This window comes from Mustela putorius, unplaced genomic scaffold (assembly GCF_011764305.1).
Source record: "Mustela putorius furo isolate JIRA1106 unplaced genomic scaffold, ASM1176430v1.1 tig00003845_pilon_pilon_pilon, whole genome shotgun sequence".
Classification (NCBI taxonomy): domain Eukaryota; kingdom Metazoa; phylum Chordata; class Mammalia; order Carnivora; family Mustelidae; genus Mustela; species Mustela putorius.
The window spans coordinates 26,073,583-26,096,637 of NW_025421998.1; the positions used below are offsets into that span (position 1 = coordinate 26,073,583).

Below are 23,055 nucleotides of genomic sequence, written 5' to 3' on the forward strand. Positions count from 1 at the left end.
ACAACAGGTCAGTTCAAAAGAGAAGTATTCCTTCTGGCTCACCATAAGTATTTATTACTCTGCCATTCCTAAAACTGAAGATGCAGGGGGAGAGGCAAGGTGGTGGGGGAATGGGGGACTCTGTTTCAACTGGGACCCTGAATTTAGCTAGATATCTATCAAGCCACTCTGAATACCCATGAAATCAGCCTGAGATGTAGGATTATACAACTGGATCATTACAGGGGCAGAGGATCATCAGTCGAGAGGATGCACCTTGCCAGGATTTTGGTTGATGTTTTTGGCTGTACATCCCCTCAACCACAACTCAACAGAGTATCTAGAAGGAGGAACTCCCAACAAAGAAAAAACCCAAAGACAATGGCCTCCCCTGCAGACCTAATGGATATGCATATATGCAAGATGTGAGAAACAGACCTCAGGGTAACAGTTATGGAGACAATAGCTAGGTTGGAGAAAACCATTAATGGCAACATGGATTTCCTAAGGGCAGAAATGAAAGCTAATCAAGCTGAACTTAAAAATTCCATAAATGAGATGCAGTGAAACCTAGATTCTGTAACAGGTAGAGTAAACGAGGTAGAACAGTGAATTAGTGATCTAGAAGACACACTGACAGAAAGGAACAGGAAGAGGCCTGGAGCAAACCCCTTAAAATCCATGAAAACAGAATTAGAGAAATAAATGATGCCATGAAACATTCCAATGTCAGAATTATTGAGATCCTTGAGGGGGTGGAGAGAGAGAGGGGACTAGAGAATACATTTGAGCAAATCCTAGCTGAGAACTTCCCCAATCTGGGGAATAAAACAAGCATTTGTGTCTTAAAGGCAGAGATCAAGAAGATCCCAAGATCAAGAAGAAGAGACCAATGTCACAGGATGTAATAGTAAAACCTGCAAATCTCAAAACCAAGGAAACCCATCTTAAGGGCAATTAGGGGGAAGAGATTCCTTACATAAATCCTTACATATGCTGGAGGAATAGCAGCATAATGTCAGACCTGTCCACAGAGACCTGGCAAGCCAGAAAGGGCTGGCAAGACATATTCAGGGTACTAAATGAAAAGAATATGCATTTATCTGGCAAGGCTGTCATTCAGAATGGATGGGGAGATAAGGAGCTTCCAAGACTGGCAGAAATTGAAAGAATATGTGACCACTAAGCCAGATCTGCAAGAAATATTAAGGAGGATTCTATAAAAGAAGACCCTAGAGTGATGGAGAACAGAAATTTACAGAGATAATCTATAGAAACAAGGAATTCACAGGCAACATGATGACAATAAAAACATGTCTTTCAATAATCACTCTCAACACGAAGGCCTAAATGCCATGAAAAGGCCCAGGGTTGCAGATTGGATAAAAAGACAGGACCCACCCATATGCTGTCTACAAGAGATTCGTTTTGATCCAAGCCTCGCTCAAAAAAATCAAAAAATCAAAAAATCCCAAATTCAGCAACTAACTTTACATCTTAAAGAACTGGAGAAAAAAATAACAAATGAGGCCTAAGCCATGCATGAGAAGAGAAATAATTAAGATAAGAGCAGAGATCAATGAATTAAAAACCAGAAATACAGTAGAACAGATCAATGAAACTAGAAGCTGGTTCTTTGAAAGAATTAATAATATCAATAAACCACTGGGCAGACTTATCCAAAAGAAAAGAGAAAGAACCCAAATTAATAAAATTAGGAAAGAAAGGGGAGAGATCATGACTAACACCAAGAAAACAGAAACAATTATCAGAAACTATTAACAACAACTATATGCCAATAAATTAAGCAACATGGAAGAAATGGATGCCTTCCTGGAAATCTATTAACTACCAAGACTGAAACAGGAAGAAATTAACAACGTGAACAGACCAATAACCAATAACGAGATTGAAGCAAAGATCAAAAACCTCCCAATAAACAAGACTCCAGGGCTTGACGGATTCTCTGGGGAAGTCTACCAAACATTCAAAGAAGACATATTACCTACTCTCCTGAAGCTGTTTCAAAAAATAAAAAAAGAAGGATACCTTCCAGACTCATTCTATGAAGCCACTGTTACCTTGAGTAAGAGACCCCCATCAAAAAGGAGAACTTCAGACCAATATCCCTGACAATTATGGATCCCAAAATTCTCAACAAGATCCTGGCAAATAGGACCCAAAGTACATTAAAAGAATTATCCATCATGACCAGGTAGGATCTATCCCTGGGATGCGATGGTGGTTCAACATTTACAAACCAATAAATGTGATAGAACACATTAATAAGAGGAGAGAGAAGAGCCATATGGTACTTTCAATTGATGTAGGAAAGCATTTGACAAAATACGCTATCCTATCCTGATTAAAACTCTTCAGAGCATAGGGATACAGGGAACATTCCTCAATATCACAAAAACCATCTATGAAAAGCCCACAGTGAATATTATTCTCAATGCAGAAAAGATGAGAGCCTTTTCCTTAAGATCAGGAACATGACAAGGATGCCCACTCTCATTACCATTGTTCAACATAGAACTAGAAGTCCCAGCAAAAGCAATCAGACAGCAAAAATAAATAAAAGGTATTCAAATTGGCAAAGAAGTCAAACTCTCTCTCTTTGCAGATGACATGATATTTTATGTGGAAAACCCAAGACTCCACCCTCAAATTACTAGAACTCATATAATTCAGTAATGTGGCAAGACACAAAATCAATGCACAGAAATCACTTGCTTTCCTATACACTAACAATGTAACTGTAGAAAGAGAAATTAGGGAATCGATTCCATTTATAATAGCACCAAAAACCATAAGGTACCTTGGAATAAACCTAACCAAAGAAGTGAATGATCTATACTCCAGAAACTACAGAACACTTATCAATGAAATTGAAGCAGACACAAAAATATGGAAAAACAGTCCATGCTCATGGAATGGAAAAATAAATATCATTAAAATGTGTATATTGCCCAGCACAATCTATACTTCTAATGTCATCCTGATCAAACTTCCATTGGCATTTTTCAAAGAGCTGGAACAAACAATCCTAAAATTTGTATGGAACCAGAAAAGATCCCGAATCACCAAGGAAATGTTGAAGAGAAACAATGCTGTGGGCATCATGTTGCCTAATTTCAAGCTATACTACAAAGCTGTCATCACCAAGACAGCATGGTACCAGCACAAAAAAAGACACACAGATCAATGGAAAAGAATAGAGAGCAGAGATATGGACCCTCAACCCCATGGTCAACTAATCTTCAACAAGGCAGGAAAAAATATTCAGTGGAAAAGACATTCTCTTCAATAATTGGTGTTGGGGAAAAAGGTCAGCTACATACAGAAGGAATGAAACTCGACCATTCTCTTATACCATAAACAAAGATAAACTCTAAGTGGATGAAAGACCTCAATGTGAAACAGGAATCCATCAAAATCTTAGAAGAGAACATAGGCAGTAACCTCTTCTCCACTGACCACAGCAATTTCTTTCAAGACAACATCTCCAAAGGCAAGAGAAACAAAAGTGAAAATGAACTTTTAGGACTTCAACAAGATAAAAAGCCTCTGCAGGGCAAAGGAAACAGTTAACAAAACAAAAAGGAAACCCAGAGAATGGAGAAGATATTTACAAATGACACTACAGATAGAGGGCTGATATCCAAGATCTGTAAAGAACTTCTCCAAACTCAACATCAAAAAAAAAAAAAAAAAAAGGTCAAAAAATGGGCAGAAGACATTAACAAACACGTCTCCAAAGAAGACAAACAAATGGCTAACAGACCCATGAAAAAATGTTCATCATCAGCCATCAGGGAAATTCAAATCAAAACCACATTGAGATACCACCTTACACCAGTTAGAATGGCAAAAATGGACAAGGCAAGAAAGAACAAATGTTGGAGAGGTTACAGAGAATGAGGAACCCTCTTACAATGACAATGACTTTGGAAAACAAGTGGCAGCTCCTCAAAAAGTTAAAAATAGATCTACCCTATCACCCAGCAATTGCACTACTTGGCATTTACCCCAAAGATACAGATGAAGTGAAAAGAAGGACCATATGCACCCCAATGTTCATAGCAGCAATGTGCACAATAGACAAACTGTGGAAAGAGCCGAGATGCCCTTCAACAGAAGAATGGATAAAGAAGATGTGGTCTGTATATACAATGGAATATTACTCAGCCATCAGAAAGGGTGAATACACTCAATTTTTGCATCAACATGGATGGGGCTGGAGCAGATTATGCTAAATGAAATAAGTCAAGCAGAGAGAGTCAACTATCATATGGTTTCACTTATTTGTGGAGCATAAGGAATAGCATGGAGGACATCAGGAGAAGGAAGGAAAAAATGAAGAGGGGGAAATTGAAGGGGAAGACAAACCATGAGAGACTATGGACTCTGAGAAATAAAATGAGGTTTTAGAAAGGAGGGGGGTGGAGGGATGGGTGAGCCCGGTGATGGGTATTAAGGAGGGCACGGATTGCATGGAGCACTGGGTGTTCCACACAAACAATGAATCACAAAACACTACATCAAAAACTAATGATGTATTGTATGGTGACTAACATAGCAAAAAAAAAATTTTTTTAAGTGAAAATATAATTTCTAAGTACCAAACACTTTCTAAGTACCAAAAGTTTCTAAGTACCAAGTTTTTAGTACACTACGTAATTAATGGAAAAAATAGTTATCATGCTTGTCAACACCTTCTTATAAACTTTCCTTCTACTTGCAAAGCAATTAAGTTATCTTCTGGCACTCTCTTTCTTTAAAACTAAATAACCTTGATTATGTACTCTGTTATTATATCTCTAAATCTGTCCTTTGAGAGTATTCTCTTCACAGCCCATAATTTCTTTATGTGTCTTTTAAATGAAGGTAATTTTAAAAAGCATCCATCTTAACCTTTTAAAAAACATTAAGTATATATGAAAGAGAGAACTTTGGTTCCTTTAAGAAACCTAACTACTCCTTCCTTCCTTTTAGTACGTCCCTCCAAAAAGCAAATGGCTACACTATAAAAATATTCATAAACATCTGTAGTACTAGTAATGTTATGAAATACCCAGATCTTAAAATCTACATCAATAAGAAGCACTATAATTTACAAGAAGTTCCAGACACATGCCTTGCTGGGCTTTGCTAAATGAACCTCCCGAGCAGGATTTCCCAATTTCCTCACTGCTGAGGACTCACTTGAGAGAGAGATGCTAAGTGAAGATTCTGCGTCCTCGGGTGTGGGGTTGGGAGTCTGCATTCCTAATCAGCTGCCAGGTGCTGCTCGTGCTGCTGGCCCACAGGCCCCACTTGAAGTTGCAAGGGTATGAACTACCATATTCTTGTTCGACATAAAAGAGACACGAATCCACATAAAAATTTCTTGAAATCTAGATAATGATTTTATAAGACATGAAATTACTCTCCGAGAACTCGCTTATCACAAAAGTGCATTGGCATGCCAGGTATCTGTTACTTTATTTGTGACCTGCATCTGTTTTCTAAGGGTGGGAAAACAAACAAACAAACAAACAAAACACTTCTAAATGTAAATCGTGCAACAACATACTTGTGCTCACTGTCATATGCCAAGTAAAAAAAGTTCTAAGCTAACCAAACCATTCCCTTGTCCAGGAACACAAGAGACCTATTTTCGAAGGAAAACTAGAATTTAAAGCACGTGAGAAAAGGCACAATCCAAATCACGTCTTTCGTGCAGATACAGTGTAATTTCGTACTTAAACGAACCTCCACTCTGCGGTAAATCGGTGTTAAACTGTCAAGTCAAAAACCGGGAGTACCGCGGTTTCATCCTAACCACAAGCTCATCAGTGAGCTTAAGGCTGTGCGTCATCTCTCCGCAGTTCCACCCGCGCATCTGAGAGGCAGTTTTGTCTGTGCTGAGTGGGAAGCAGGTCAGCCAAGCAGAGGTGAGCCTCACTAGCGCCACCAGCAGGACACCGTGATTCGCCCTGTCCAGCTTCCCCCTGTGATGCTAGGGCTCTGCACTCTTCAGCCTACATGTGCATTTACAGACTATCATTTCCAGAAGGGCTGTTTGGTGACTATAATCTGGGCAAAGAGTAGAACTAACTTTACAAAAGTTCTCTCCTACAACTTACAGTGAAGATATTATAAGGAAGTATATTGTGATTATTTCTTTCTCATGGATGTTCACAGATTATACTTATAATGACCCCAAGCTAGAAAAACTTACAAGTAGAAAATGGGACTGAAAAACCCTTCATGTCATCCTGGCAATTGCATCTAATTCTTAAGTAATGAGGTCTGTGATTTTATTGAAGCACATGCCCGTCTTCTTCAGTTGTTAACTTTTCACATACTCGTCATCATGGGCATCATGGGCACATGGGCACACTTCCTTTTCATCCTCCACTGGCTCGTGGTATTTTACTCTGGAAAGGTCAAACTCCCTCACTTTCAGAAACAAATTCCAGCCAATGTGTCAACAGCTGAAATTATGCCTGTAAGTCAGAACACTGCGGCTGCTACCATCAACCACTCACTTCCACCGAAGCACGCAGCCCGACTACTACGCAATAGGCTACATATCATGCTGCGTGAGCTCTGCCCAACAGGGGGCTCTCCTTCTGTAACAAAGAAGGCCCTGGAGATCATCCAGAAGGCACTAGGACGTGACATGGCCGTACTTCTGACCTCTTACACATGACTGAAGCCTAACACTTAACTGTTCTTCACAAAATATTAAGAGACTTAGAAATGCAAATCTAAAAATGAGAGGCTGGCAGAGTTTTCTGTCTGGAGTTCTAGGCAACTTTGGCAAGTGCTCCTATCTACTGCATCCCAGCTCTTTGGATGACTCACACGAGCTTTGGTATGAGAAGGAAGAGAAATGCGTGATGGCTTTGTGGAAAAATTACGGTCAAAGTTAATTACACAATCACGACAGGCTTCCTGAGTGCCTTAATGTAATGACTCCCTGAAGTTATAAAAACTAAAAGTTCCAACATTTCTTTCCTAGACTTTCAGTTTCAGAGGAAAAAAAAAAATGCATGCACACGTGTGTACACACACACCAGGACATTATAAATACATTTTGAAGAGTTATGTCCTTAGAATTTCCATGTCATTAAATTGTAAAATTTGTATTTAATGAGAAAGACCTATCTGTTGAAGACAAAAAAATATTTTTGCTTTTCTCTTACCAAAATAATGAATAATAATTCATTCTCTTTACATGTATCAATTTCAGGCATTTTATAGCTCCAAATATAGCATGGTAATTAATAAAGCTGAAGAATTTCTTTTAAACTATTAAGTTTATTTGGTTGATATTAAATATTATATAAATGCAATTAAGAGCATATAGTTGATAGGAGCAAAAGAGGCACGATAAAGCAAGTAAATACATATATTAAAAGAAAATATATTACCTAGGCAGAATGTATAATCCAATATAATGTTTAAGTGTTCAGATGCAATTTTAAGAACAATCCAATTCATATGTGATTTTACAAGCCAAAATACGGAAATATTTACTGAAAGAATCCCTTCACCAAAACAAAAAATAATTCTTTTTGTAAAAATGAATAAATCTAGGTTTAAAAGTAATTTCTTTTTGCTTTTATAACCTAATCATATTCTATCTTAGAAATTCTAACAATTCCAATATTTTGAAATATATCAGATTTCACAATAAAATCAGTAAATACATTTTATATTTTCCTCAGCATTCAGCCACATAACTTTGTGGTTATATCTAGACTCATACACAAAGATGGCTGTGCTCCAATTCTGTCTTCTAAGAACAGTAATAGTACCTACCTCACAAGGCAGCTGTAAAGACTAAATGAGTTACCATGGAAAACACAGACAGTAGTTCCTGCCACAAAAGCAGTGTTAAAAAAAAAAAAAAAAATCACACTGAAAAGTCCCTATGACTTGTGATTAAAGGAAGGTTAATACATAAATAAGATAAAAAATGAACACATAACTACCTGAGATCTTGTTCATACTGATTAGTGAAGGGCAAATTTATGCCTGGAATAATCAGCTCACTTAAAATCAATCAGTGACTTTTCAATCATGAAAATGCACTAACGATTTTTCTGAAATAATAAAATCAAACAACAGTACACAGTTAATAAAAAATTCAGAATATAGTTGGCAAAAATGTCTTCTTATGGTAAATGAGGATCATAAATGATGAAAGTAAATTAAAGGAGCTAATTGAAACTAAACAAGACAATATACAGGAGCTGAGCAGCAATAAATTTCTCTAGGAGGAGAGTGGGAAATCACAATGGCTTCATCTTTCAAATAGCTTCCTGCATTATTTGCCTTACAGATCTCCCTAGGTGGTGCATTTTCCAGTATCATCCTTCTTCCCGATTTTTTAATACATAACTGGGTATTTTCATATTTAACTTGAGATATTGAGACACACTATTTCCAGTTCTTTCTACAATCAACATATTCCATTTGCCAATGCACCTGTTACTACACAGTCAAGCTGCATCAAGTAAGGACGCACAAGTATGGATCTGAGAAGAGCTGTCAATGAACCAACAAGGTCTACTGGCTCACAGAAACCACAAGGAAGTATCTTGCAATTATGTTTCTTAAGAAGTCTGTTAACAATTTTCTTTAAAACAATACATATTTAAAAGCCTTAGTATTTTTAAGAAAAGTAATGGTCTTTAAGACTTGTCAGGCAATTAACAATCCCAATGTCAATCCCATCTAAGTGATTTAATTAAGAAAGATCCATTAATTGCTGGTTAAATGTGGAAACCACAACATTCAAATCCATTTCTGCTGTTTAAATAAAAATTCTTTTTAAAGCATATTTATTAATAGCATTGTTTAGTTTCTAGCTAAGGCAGATGCTACTGATGTCCCATCCATTATTTCCATGCACGCCAGCCCAAATTTAACTGCCTGACATTTCTGCAAGCCCTCTGCCTGTGTACTTGTTGGCCTGGGAACCCCAGAGAACTGATGTCCCCTGGGAGCAACAATTAACTTTAAATACTTCAGCCCATTTTCCTCTTGGAAGGGATAACTCTGACTCATGTAATGGACGGATTCTTAGAACTACCCAGAGCATTAAGCTGTACTCATGCAGAGTGGTGATTTATTTGATAAACCATCAAATAAATTATTATTTATTTACTATTTATTTTCTTTCTCTCTCTCTCTCTCTCTCTTTTAAACTTCTCACACTTCTCTAAGTATTTCCTAGAGTTACTTTCTCAATAGATGATTTGTACTTAAATCTTTGTCTCAGAGACTGTTTCTGGGGGAATCCAGTCTAAGTTGATACTCGCAGAGGTTTTAGGAAGCAGATCCTCGGGATGGGATTGTAGAATTAAACCAACACTCACCAACCACATGACAACAAAGACTCCACTGGGAACTGACCATATACCCGTCATAACTAGAGTCAAGAAAACCCCTCAGAGGCTGTAGCATCACAAATTCTAAGCATTTCACCTCCAGTGATTGGAACACAATATAGATTGAAGGGGAGGTGCCTACCATTTCAGATATATAGTCGCAATATTAATCATAAAGGCTTGGAGTTGGTGGGTTGTTGTTATATTCACTGAAGAAAATGAGAACATCAAGTCAGTGAACTATCAACTGAAGGCAGAGTGTGAACCGCAGAAGACTTCTAGGGCAAACAATGAAGAGATTCCCATCTCCTGTTGTGAAGTCAACGTTTGCCAGAAATAGGCACAGGCGTGCCTTTCAGAGCATGTCCTTAAAAAGGACGCTGCATTTGGAGCCTTGTCAGGCTTCTATGTTACAGGGGCAATGCTAGGCAAATCACGGGACCCTAAGTGTAGAATATCCAGGTGAGTGCAACTGAGAACCATGAACTTCCAGATTCCCCTATACCCTCTGGATAGGCAGAAGTAACCTCTTCCACCTAAAAGGCAGTAGTTTGTCTGTTCCTAAACACCATAAAAGATGACAGGGGTTCTCCTGAAGATCTGATCTCATTTTCCCTCATGGCTTTAAGCAACAAATAGGTAAGGTCTCAAAACGTCCCATCTGGCAAAGAAGTCTCTGCTCCAGGAAAACAAAAACAAGGAGAGAGAGAGACTACTCAACGAAAGAGATACAAGATCTGCATAGTAGGAACCAGAAGGTCCTAGGAGGATATGCAGGGAAGAGATGCTGAGGGATCATGAGGCAACATTCACCCAGTCAGCAGTGTGGTATGGAGGAGTAAGCAGCTTGAGAGAAGAGACACACAGACTCCTACACAGTGGCAAATGGCTTGAATGGTTGACCACGGCCCTGGAGGAGCCAGGCTGGAAGACCTTCCCCCAAACAAAGTATCCTGGAGAAGCAGCATGAGGATGTACCTACAGAGTAGGCATGGAAAGTGCAAATTGCTCTGTTTCACATCAACAACTACTAAACAGCATTCATCACAAAGTACTGAACAACTGGGTAGATGAGTTGTCACTGGAGGTCATCCAGCCTTTTTGTGTGGCAAATGTAGTGCTTGCAAAAGGGGCCCATAAATGCTGTAGCAGGGTAGTGGGGAAGGGAGCAGGGAGGGGGGGGAGCCGGAAACAGACACACACAGAGAGGAAAAAAAGACATGAGAGAATATTATACTTGGGCCTAAAAGCATGGGCTGTTTCTCACCTAGTGTAATATAGCTACAGACACTGGCGAATGACCAACCAACTGTCCAATGCTTATTCTTCAATATAATACCACCTTTCAAAAAGACAACCGACAACGTCATGTCAATTAGATAATCATCAATTTCATACCTCTAGAGGGGGTGGGATACATTGTTTCTTGTTACTGACAAACATTCCACTTATGAGTTCCTTTCTTGTTCATGGTGCCTCTCCCAGGTACACATACTACCTGATTCACTATCATGGGATATCACCATGGGGTTGTGCATCAGCTGCATAACCAAGAACCTCTTTTATGGGAAATGAGGTCCAATAATGGGCACATGAACACGGGATCCATTGGGGCCACCATTTATAGCCCTATTTAGGAGCTGCCCACGTGATAAAACACTTGGGCAGTCTCTTAAATGCACAATGAAGGCTCTAGCTTGGGGATGATAGTCTTTGAGTTGAAATGTTGTCTTTCAAGATATAAAATGTACTCTCGACTACGGTGCTATGTTCATTGATGTGCTGGCACCAGCTTGTATCTGCTCATTTAAAAATAAATAAACTTAAAACGTGTATTTTTCAGGAATCATTAAAGCCGGCTGACCTCACATAATAGGTAGCTTGAAATCAGCTGCGGTGGGAGTATTTATATTATGAAAATTAACAAATGCTACAAATCAGGTTGCCCCTCCCCACACTGGCTCTGCCCCAAAAAGGCAGAATGAAGGAGTGTGGGAACTAAGGGATGGATGTGGGAGCAGCGTCTCTCACCACCACAGAGAGTGAGCTATCTGGGAAATCTGCTCACCCTGTCTCTGCAACTTTAGGCTCTACTGACCACAAATGTTCTACTTTCCACGTGGGGGTATAAAGCTGAGGTGGTGCTCCCACCAGGGTCACATTAAGAATTTCATTTAACCTAAATCTATACCTACTATCTCGATATTTTGGATTTCTCAAGCCAGTAAACTACATGCAAAAAAAAAAAAAAAAAAATCTGGTAGAACTCTAGCTGACAAGGAGATCGTCATGAAGGCTGTTCCTACATAATGTGGGGAAAGCAGAACCAAGCATAAAACTCAGAGGACTCATGCAAGACCTTCCGTTCTCGGTGAAGACTAGACAATTTCAGGAGCCACTGTGAAATGCACACACAGAGACTGTGCATTCCCAGGCCTCTGGGTTTCAAATTCAGGCCATCTCACGAATCAAGCTGCCGACAAGAGAGTTAATGTGCAGGGAAATTAGAAAGGGTATGAGAGAAGAAAAAAGATAAGTATAAATTATGGACCTTTGTTCTAATGCTAGCAACCCTCCTTCGTGATGTATTCTCAGCTGGGCTTTTTGGTTTGTTTGTTGTTTTAATTGTGAGCAGTCACCCGTCTTAAAGGATCAGTGACTGGATAAAGAGGGCACTGGTGAGGTTTCTCACTACCATTACCTACAACTTTTGGTCTCAGTTTCCCCTTCTGTGGCCAAAATCTACTCTGCCCACATATGGGGAAGGCTGACACAGAAAACCCCAGATCTTTAGGGATTTTGGCAGAATAACTTTGAAGTTCATATTCTAAGCAGCTTCTGGGATTCTTTAGTAGTAGATTCTTAGTAGGATAAAGTTCCTTTAAATGAAGTTGAGATCCTTTAATTGGTTATCTCCTTTCTCTTGACGCAATTCCACACTCCTTTAACTGGTAGTTTTTCCTGGGATCATGTCCCAAATCAACTACCAGACTTTGAATCCATGAGTGAGAATCAGGCAGAAGCCAGTTTAAGGCAATGACCATATTTAATATCTGTTGGTTTTATATAAATTTTATTAGATAGGCCAAATCCATATCGAATTTAATGTTTTTACAACTTTCTCTTTTGTTATGTTTTGTGATAAATGATACAAGTGATCCTAAATAACTACCTTTCTGATCATTTGAGAGACTACATTTTACCTGTTCACATTTTGTTAGGTGCTGAGCAAACGTAGAGAGCAGAGTATAAAATAAGAATGGGACAAATCAGATCTTAGGCAGTATCAAGCTTTATGAAATAATATCAAGGATACAGCCAAGCTAAAGGATTGTGAAGGTTTGGGTAAAGCAGAGCAAGATCTGGACAATGACTGTGGGTCCCCAGAGGTTATGGGCTGAATTGCATCTCTTCAAATTCATATGTTGAAGTCCGAACCCCTAGTACCTCAGAATGTAACAGTATTCAAGGATAAGGTCTTCGAAGAGGTGGTTAGGTTATAATTAGGCTATTAGGATAAGGACATCATCTACTAGGACTGGTGTCCATATAAGAAGAGACACCAGGGATATACACGGACAGACAGATCACCATCTAAAGACATGGCAACAGGCAGTCATCTGCCAGCCAAGGAAGGAGGCAGCAGGAGAAACTGACCCTGCCAGCACCTTGACCTTGGAGTTCCAGCCTACAGAACCATGAAAAAATACTTTTCTATAGTTTGAGCTACCCAATCTGTCTCATTCTGTTACGGCAGCCTTAGGAAACTGAAAGACCAGGTCGTGCCTCACTGTGGTGGAGACACACGTGTGGCCCAGAAAAGAAGAAGTCTCCAAAGGAGGTTTACAGACTTCCTTGCATGTATCACCTATGGAACATTTTTACAAAGTCTTGCCTCATTGATCTTGGGTTCTATAGCTACCCTAAGCCAGTGATATCCTGTGAAAAGCATTTTAGTTATAAATCCCCTTCCTTTTCGTAAACATCATACATCCAGTTACCTGGAGCTCAGGCTAACAGAGAGATGATACTTGATTCTCTTAACTACTTTCTTCCTAGGGGTGCCCTTCCAGTGAAGGAAGTTGCTTTAACTTCATCCTTCCAAGGGGTTTCAAAGACAAATCTCTTCTTTTATGTTCAATACAAAATGACCTCACCACAAATTGCTCATTTTCATCTCTGTCAATATAACCACTTCAAATGTGAATCATATACCAATAAATGATCATGAAATATCTTGCTTAAATTCTGAGATGTGCTAACATTCATTTAGTCTGTTTTATTTGCTTTAGAGTTTGACTTTCTTTACCTATGAGTAGGAAGGTCTACTATGGTTCTTTGGAAATAAGATTTTTTAAAAAGCACATTGACATATCAGTTTTTAAATTAACAATACTTTGAAAACATAATACATTATTATAATTATTAATACATTATGAGAATACATAATACATTATTAGGATACAGTGGCATTTTCCACAAAGATGGAAAAAAATAACACTAAGATTTATATGGAATCACAAAAGACCCTGAAAAGCGAAAGCAATCTTGAGGAAGAAGAACGAATCTGGAGATACCACAATCCTGTATTTCAAGATATACTACAAAGTAATCAGAACAGTGTGGTACAGACACATAGATCAATGGAAAACAGACACATGGATCAATGGAACATTGATCAATGCATCAATGTCCAATGATCAATGATCAATGGAACATTATTTCTGGAGTCTTCCAGAAATAAATCCATGACAAAAGAGGCAAGAATATACAATGGAGAAAAGATGGTCTCTCCAACAAACAGTGTTAGGAAAACTGGACAGCCACATGCAAAAGAATGAAACTGGACCATCTTCTCACACCATATGCAAATAAACTCAAAATGGGTTCAAGAACTAACTGTGAGATCTGAAACCAGGCAGTCACTTCTCTGACATTAGCCATAGCAACATTTTTCTAGATATAGCTGCTAAGACAATCAACTATTGGGACTATATCAAAATAAAAAGTTTCTGCAAAACAAAGGAAACAAAAGCAAAACAATAGAAGCAACCTACTAAATGGGTGAAGAGATCTGCAAATGATATATCCAGTAAGTGGTTCATACCCAAAATACATAACTCCTGTAACTCAAAACCCTCCCCCACCAAAAATACAAAAAACAAATAACCCAATTAAATAATGGGCAGAGGCCCTGAATATATATTTTCCAAAGAAGACAGACAGACAGACGGCCAACAGACAAATGAAAAGATGCTCAACTTCACTCATCATCAGGGAATACATATCAAAACCACAATCAGATATTGCCTTAGACCTGTCAGAGTGGCTAATGTGAAAAAGACAAAAAAAAATTTAAAAAATCAAGAGTTGGGGAGGATGTGGTGAAAAAGAAACTTTCATGCGCTACTGCTGAAACGTAAATTGGTGCAGGCACTGTGGAATACAACATGGACATTCCTCAAAAAATTAAAAACACAAATACTACATGATCCAGTAATTCCAATACTAGGTATTTACCCAAAGTATATAAAAGCACTAATTCAAAAAGACATATGTACCCCTATGTTTACTGCAACATTATTTATTATAACCTAGATATGAAAGTGACCTAAGTATCAACCAAAGGATGAATGGAGAAAGACAGAGTGAGATACACACACTGGAATATGACTCAGCACCCCTCCCCCCCAAAAAAAAATCTTGCCATTTGGGACAACATGGGTAGACCTAGAAAGTATTATGCTAAGTGAAATGTCAGGTGGAGAAAAACAAATACCATATAATTTTACTTGTATGTAGAGTCTAAAAACCAAAACAAATGAACAAATACCCAAGAGACTCTTAAATACAAAGAACAAACCAGTGGTTGTCAGAAAGGAGGTGGGTGGGGTGAATGGGTAAAATAAAGGGGATTAAGAGGGACAAACTTCCTATTATAAAATAAATAGGTCACAGAGATGAGAAGTACAGAATGGGGAATATAGTTAACAATATTTTATTAACATTGTACGGTGATAGATGGTGACAACACATACCATTGGTATAGAATTGTTTAATCAATATGTTGTATACCTGCCACTAACGTAATACTGTGTAGCGTAATTACACTTCAGTTTAAAAAACCCTAATACATTATGGGTACATGTCCAGTGTGAAAAATTGAGTATTATAATGAAGAGAATATTGCCATCTAATGATGCTGCCAAGTTGCTACTTATTAGGAGTTACAGCGAACAGCAAGTACAGGGTTCATGTCACCTGTTTAAGCTCCTTGGTGTGAGGGGAGAGTATCTGCTGTGTTTTTTTTTCTTCATTATTACTTCAATTACTTCACTCATGGGAAAAGCCTTAGACATTCAAAAAGAACCTTGGCTTGGAAGCATAGGAGAATTAGCAACAAGCAGAGGACTGCTCAGTAAGACAGCTTTATCACAGATCAGACCTACCTCAGCCTATCAGTGATAAAACACTATGAAATATTTAAAATCGGAGGGAGAAAGAAATTGCAGAATTAATTCCACAAAAATGCAGTCATCTTATACTTACTGAAGCCACATTCACAAAATCGTCATCTGAGAGGGTTTCCAACATTTCGGAGACAGATGTTCGAATCAGTTTAAGTGTCAATCCGCTGACACTTCCACTCCTATAAAACAATGGATCTATGACCACATACTGAAGCAACACCACACATCCTAACAAAAGGAGACTTTCCCACTAACTCTAGGTCATTTATATAATATTAAGTAATTTTATCTTCAAAATTTAGTAAAGAGAGTCACATTTCTGATGGAGTAGAAATATATTGTAAGGAATTTTATCTTTCCTATCAGCATCTGAATGTATACGTTTCTAACTATAATGATGAAAACTGTATGTCCCGGGATGATTTTAAGAAATTACAGATACTCATGACATATTTACTTACTGAAGAAATAGATACCGAATACCAGCTCTGTTAGCCAGGTTGAAGGGTTCTAGCCCTTATTTCTCTCGTCTCTACATATTCTACGGATCCTCGGCGACCTCATCTCACCATGCGACTCACCTCTAGGCAACTAACTCCCCCTTCTTCGTCTCTAGAGCTCTCAACTTTTCCCCACTTTTAGACTTCTGGCTTTGTTAATCAACTACAGGGTCAATATACAGAATGGCAAACTACGCCCACACATATTTTTTTCCCTATTAATGATCTTAGTACCAATCTGACTGGATTTCAGTCAACCAATTTCCTCCTTCCTCTCACCTTTCTCACCCTTTCAGACAACCTCTCTTTTTCATTCCATTTCTCAGTTCCCCAAGAGGTGGCCTCTTCTCCATCTTCTCTCCACCCTGTGTCAGGTGCGTCTTACCTGAAGACCCTGAGCTTGGGTAACAGCCACTCCATCCAACTCTTAGCCTCTACTCCTCGCCATGCAAACAGGTGAAAATTCTAGAAACACATCTTGAGCTAATACTGTTAATATTTCATAGTTACCTACTAACTAGCCAGTGATCACAAGAGCTCTGTATTCAAAGACTTTCATTCCCTTCCTGCCTTCCTTCCTTCCTTACTTTCTTCTGCTCAATACAGTGCCCCCCAAATGTTTTCACCTATGTCACTTCGCTCCTGTCAATTCTTCCACCAGAAATTCCATTCTCTGTCCCCTCCTCTCCCATGCCCACCTTGTGAAATCAATTCTAATTTTACTTCCTTAGTGTTAAGTTTTTTCTGACACTTTCAATGAGAGTGTTATTCCCTATGGACTCTTAGTACTGGGTCATACTTTACGTCTATCACCTTCTACAATTACTTTAGTTACTTGGGAATATGGTTAAGTTTCACTAATACACTTGAATTATTTTTGAGAGACATCTTAATCATCTTTGTCTCTACATTATCACATCGTATAAAGGAGACCTTCCATACATGTTTGTTGAAATAATTTTTAAAAATGCTATTTGAACTTGATATGCATTTTTAATCTTCTAATATACATGTGGATTCTAAAGATTTTAATATGAAGAATTATTTCTGGGAATTATCACATATCCAAAAAGCTAATACCATATTGAATCACCACTTAGGTTTACACTTAAGAAGAATATCAAGGATTAGCATATAACTCCATAATAATTTAATTAAAATATGTTCTGATTTACATATATTTTAAGAAATGAAATGGGAATTAACATGTAAGTTAATATGTTGAATTCCTTTATCTTTTCTTTCTCAGGCTAAGTGATAGGTTTTTAACTTGTTTATTTCAGATCATTTTTAAGTGTTTTCAAATTATGATATTAGCTTCTGGTATGGATTTAGCTGTCTACAAAACATTGGATTCTGTTTCTTCCAGTATGACAAAGAACTTAAGAAGATTTAACTTTTTCTCTCAAGGAAAATAAGCATTTTATACCTCTTGTTTTTTAGCTCTTTGGCATTGCTCTTAAAAACTTATTATATTCTATATACTTGCAATTTCATCTTAAATTTTATTAGAAGATTACACACACATACCCCTTAACTTGAGGGATGTAAAAAAAGTAAAATGACCAATACAAAAACTCATGCAATTCCTTCTATATACCAGCATTTCTCTTTAAAAAGTCCCAGTATTGGCGTTTAATATATTTGATATTTATCTATTCTGTGGATAAATTCCTATAAATTATGTGAATCGTTAGTAGCTAAATGACAACTAATATTTTTTTGGGGGGGGTACCAGGAACTGCTAAGTTTTATCAACAAAATACTTTATCCTGTTTAAAATGTAAAGCAAAAATTTGAAATAAAAGAATAATTTTTCAAAAAGCTCAGACATTAGAAATATGCCATAATTTTTAATTCCAATGTAGATTCTTATTTTCTGTAAGCTAATTTTTGTTTTGTTATTATCTTGATATGGCTTTTTTTCCCTGGATATAAAGTCATCATAATTTCTCTTTGCTTTTTTTTTTAACCCAACCTACTTCCAACATATTACTGTTATCTTCCTAAATTTTCAGTATATAAAGAGAGAATATTTAACTACTCACACATCAACCAGGATAAGCATGTCCTTAGGTGATGCAGCTCCTTGGATGTACCTGAAACAAAGACCATATGAATACTTTTTTCTCTTGAAAACTATTAAACATTGATATGTTTTGAATTGGCATTCACTGATTTTTTTTTTTTTAGATCAGGTATTTTTTTCAAGCATCTCAGTAGGCAATGTGTTTTCACTCACAGTTCTACAATGTCAATTTTTAAAAAGCTCCATTTAACATAATAGAGATGTCAGAGGCAGAATATGTTTCACAGATAAAACAAGAGATCAAGAGATGTGTTCTAATATTAGAAGCAAAAGAAATTACCTCCTGGATATGGAAAAAATATATATATGTATACATATATGTGTACACACACACACACACACACACACACACACAAACACACACACGTGTGTGTGTATCCTAAACTCCAGTTTATTGACCATGGGGTTTAAAACTCACTCTAAGGAATTATAAGATTATATCCTATTTTTCAATGCAGAAAATAAACACAGCAAGAGCTAGGTGGTCTAGGAATGTGAGAAAACAACTATCAACAGAGAAGTAATACTAAAGGGTAATACAAAGTGATGATAAAGTGATTGAAAACAGAGTAATGTATAACATTCCCAAGAGTTTCAGGTGGTGCCTCTCAGAACTTTAGTGTCTGAGAATCACCTGGAGAACCAGTTCAAAATATGGATTCTCACATTGCCCCCCAGCCCAACTGTAGCGATAAATTGAATTGCAGGTGAGTGATCCCCCAAAGTTCATGCTGCTCGCCCACAACCTGATTGGCGGGAGTTGGGGGGGGGGGTTCCGATTTATCCAACAGCAAAAGCTAAACCTGAACTCAACGTTTTAGTTATCTTTGAGGCCTCTCTGCAGAAAACCTGCCAATTCATTTTCAGACAACATCCAACACAGTGAGTATCTACTCAGGACTACGTGTTCATGAAACAGAGTTTATAACATACACCCAAGTCCATTTCTCTGTAAGAAGGTGAAAGGGGGGTGCCTGGGTGGCTCAGTGGGTTAAAGCCTCTGCCTTCGGCTCAGATCATGTTCCCAGGGTCCTGGGATCCAGCCCCACGTCAGGCTCTCTGCTCCACAGGGGGCCTGCTTCCTCCTCTCTCTCTCTCTGCCTGCCTCTCTGCCTACTTGTGATCTCTATCTGTCAAATAAATAAATAAAATTTTAAAAAAAGAAAAAAGAAGGTGAAAGGGGCAGGTTTGCTGGAATATTCCAATGAAAGACAAATCTAGTTCAAGTCCAACATCTGCAGTGGTCCAGCCATACTTCTCCATTGGGATCTGAGAGGACAGGCTAGTAGGTTGGCACATTGCTTCTAAGGTCTTCCCCAAAACAATAGTTTCTAAACCCTATCTATGTGATATCCCAGTCTTGGCCTCCCTTCAACAACCCATAGCTCCAGGGCCACCACACCTAGAGAAATATTAACAAGAATATTACGTGGATTAATAATATCTGATACTATCATTTGTGGCTGGTGTTCATGTAAATCGCTACTGGAATGGTTAACAGGACATTTTAAAAGTTGAGAATATATTTCTTCGGTTCAATCATCATGCATCTTGGAATTTGTTTAAACCCTCACAAGTAGAAATAATCTAAATGTCCAATATAGTAGTAGATTTTCAAAATAAGTTACCATATAATTATGCTAAAATGATGTTAAGCATGTCTCTCATGCATAAGCACTCAAAGGTATTGATATGAAAGAACAGGTTACAAAGCAGTGTACTGTACAAAATATGAACCCATTTAAAAAAGATCAATCCTCACATTAAATACATTTTTTAAAAATGGAAATAAAATGCACAAGTTTAATAGTTGTTTCCCAGTGAGTGCAATCGTGAGCTATTTGCTATTTTTCGAGGTACATGTTAAGAGAAGAGTTGCTTTAGTAGTGAGGAACAAAGCAGCTTTCCTTTTGGGAGAATGAAACCTAAGCTATGTGACCATGACTAGGGGCAGCTTGTATCTTGGGGCCAGGTCTCATTAGTTGACTGCCAGAGGCAAACCACCTTCTACTCTATTGAGACACTTCATTAAAGCTCTACTCCAAGCAAACTGGGAGCTTTTCAGTAGAAACCCCTGCTGGCTAAAAGAGATCCAGAGAGGGACACTGAATATAAAACTTAAAAACTAGTCCATTTGAAATCATTTAATAAGTCATTTCAACAATTTTCACTACTATTGCTCACTTGAACTCACCATCTTGAATTTTAACTGTATTTATTTATTAGCTGGGGGAAAAAAAACCTCACTAGCTCTTTAAAATAATTAGACAATATTCATTCTAAAATGGAAATCTTTTCAACTTTTTCACAAAAAATGTGACCTTCTTTTGTCTAGTTCATTTTTTCACAGCTACCTAAAAATTCTTACCATGGTCTTCTGCGTACATCATAAAGATCAATCTTGTTTGGAGTTCTACTGTTATCAACCCATGGAGAAGCTACAAGAAAGAGAGAAGTTAAGTTAAAAACAGAGAAACAAAATCAACATAGTAGATATGATCTAGAAAGATATTTTTAAAATTCATAAAATTCCACTGAAACATTCCTCAGCAATAGTTAAAATGGGTGTTTTAATTTATATACCCTTAGCCTTTTTTTAAAATGGCAAAAAATGCAGTGGTATAAAAGAAAGTTAACAGAAGTCAATTATCTTTTTTCACATTATTTCATAACTAACTTGTACACATAGGGATTTTCTGGATGCTAACTTTACATGCTTTATCAGGTGTCCAGAGGTTATGCATCTTACCTCCTCTCTACTAACATCAAAATTTACCTTAAAAGAAAAATTACCTGCCACTAATGTAAATTATACTTTCAATTATTTGATCCTTATACTTTTATTATCTTCTCTTGAATTATTATTTACATGAAGGCATGATTTCTTTAATCTTAGTCTTCACAAATTCAATGACGGCCAGAACATTTGTGATTATAATTAAAAAGTTAAAGTAGAATTAAAATAAATCCATGGAAAAGCCTTTTTCTTAAATTTATTTGAATGATTTGAGGTAATTCAAGTATAAATTCAAGAATCTTGTGTTAGTTACAGAGCCTTTATCATTTTGCAATCATCAGAAAAATAATGTTAACTGCATTGCTTCTTTTTTTTTTTTTTAAGATTTTATTTATTTATTTGACAGAGAGAGATCACAAGTAGGCAGAGAGGCAGGCAGAGAGAGAGAGGAGGAAGCAGGCTCCCCGCTGAGCAGAGAGCCCGATGCAGGACTTGATCCCAGGACCCTGAGATCATGACCCGAGCCGAAGGCAGAGGCTTAACCCACTGAGCCACCCAGGCACCCCATCTGCATTGCTTTTAAATGCAATTAATTTACACTTATTCTAACCAAATCTACACTTTAAAATTAAATGTTTTACACACACACACACTCCTTAGACCTAATGGATAGTAATAAAAGCTGATAAATCAGATGATCATTTTACGCTGACGAAGTCCTCTCCTTGAACATACGGCTCTTGGGAAAATTCCTATAATAATTCACGTGACTTATGCCTCCCAATCTATTTTGCCCTTTTCCCTACTGAAAAGTATGGAAGTTATGGAAAACTGTATCGTGAATCAAGTTTATCAGCCAAGTACAATAATTTGGCCAATTAGGTTACGTCAAAAAATAGATAACTTCTGAGTCTTTCCTTACCTACAAAATTTCTTTCTCATTAGTAACTATATTATAAAATGACATTTAGGGGCGCCTGTGTGGCTCAGTGGGTTAAAGCCTCTGCCTTCGGCCCAGCTCACGATCTCAGGGTCCTGGGATTGAGCCCCACATGGGGCTCTCTGCTCAGCGGGGAGCCTGTTTCTCCCCCTCTCTCTGCCTGCCTCTCTGCCTACTTGTGATCTCTGTCAAGTAAATAAATAAAATCTTTAAAAAAAAAAGACTTTCATTTTAAAGGACATTTATATAAAAGAGTTTAAATATAGCCCTCTTCCACCAACCATTTACAATATAGGCAATGCAAATGAAATGATAAAATTACTGTTATTCCTACAATCTGCACTTGCAAAAACTTAAGAGCCAGCAAGGTAACATTTCACTTTTTCTTTTTCCGGGAGCCCTGGAATAAAGCAACAAGCATGCGGGAGATATGCCAGTTCACGTTCAACTAGTCCTCTATAATATCTGACTCCCCAAGCCACAGTCTAGGTGATAACTACAAATTCAAATGAATGATATCCTTTCAGTATGTTTTTTTTTTTTTTAAGATTTTATTTATTTATTTGACAGAGAGAAATCACAAGTAGACAGAGAGGCAGGCAGAGAGAGAGAGAGAGAGGGAAGCAGGCTCCCCGCTGAGCAGAGAGCCCGATGTGGGACTCGATCCCAGGACCCTGAGATCATGACCTGAGCCGAAGGCAGTGGCTTAACCCACTGAGCCACCCAGGCACCCCTTTCAGTATGTTTTGATGGTTGTATACATTTATTGCCTCTCAGCTTCAAATTCACCCATTTATCTTGCTCTATGAAAAGGATCTGGGCTCTTTAAATATTTTTTGCTCAGTAAGGAGCACAATTTTAAGCTTTGTCAGCAGATGATGAATGAGACACTCAATGAGAAAAGGGATTTTGCTTCCTGTTTCTGATTCGTTTGCTCAAAGGCTCTCCGGC

At 37.7% G+C, this 23,055-nt stretch overlaps 1 protein-coding gene across 6 annotated transcripts in view; it reads right to left on the reverse strand.

The window, feature by feature from the left end:
- The window catches only part of CACNA2D1 (calcium voltage-gated channel auxiliary subunit alpha2delta 1), a 503,137-nt gene that overhangs the window by 99,880 nt on the left and 380,202 nt on the right, over positions 1–23,055 (reverse strand). For all 6 annotated transcript variants that reach the window (XM_004739625.2, XM_004739624.2, XM_004739622.2 and 3 more), the window contains exons 8-10: positions 20,796–20,865; positions 18,387–18,437; positions 15,918–16,017 (exon numbers count right to left, since the gene is read on the reverse strand). In XM_004739625.2, the coding sequence (XP_004739682.1) occupies positions 15,918–16,017; positions 18,387–18,437; positions 20,796–20,865 (221 nt within the window). The remainder of the gene's footprint in view (positions 1–15,917; positions 16,018–18,386; positions 18,438–20,795; positions 20,866–23,055) is intronic.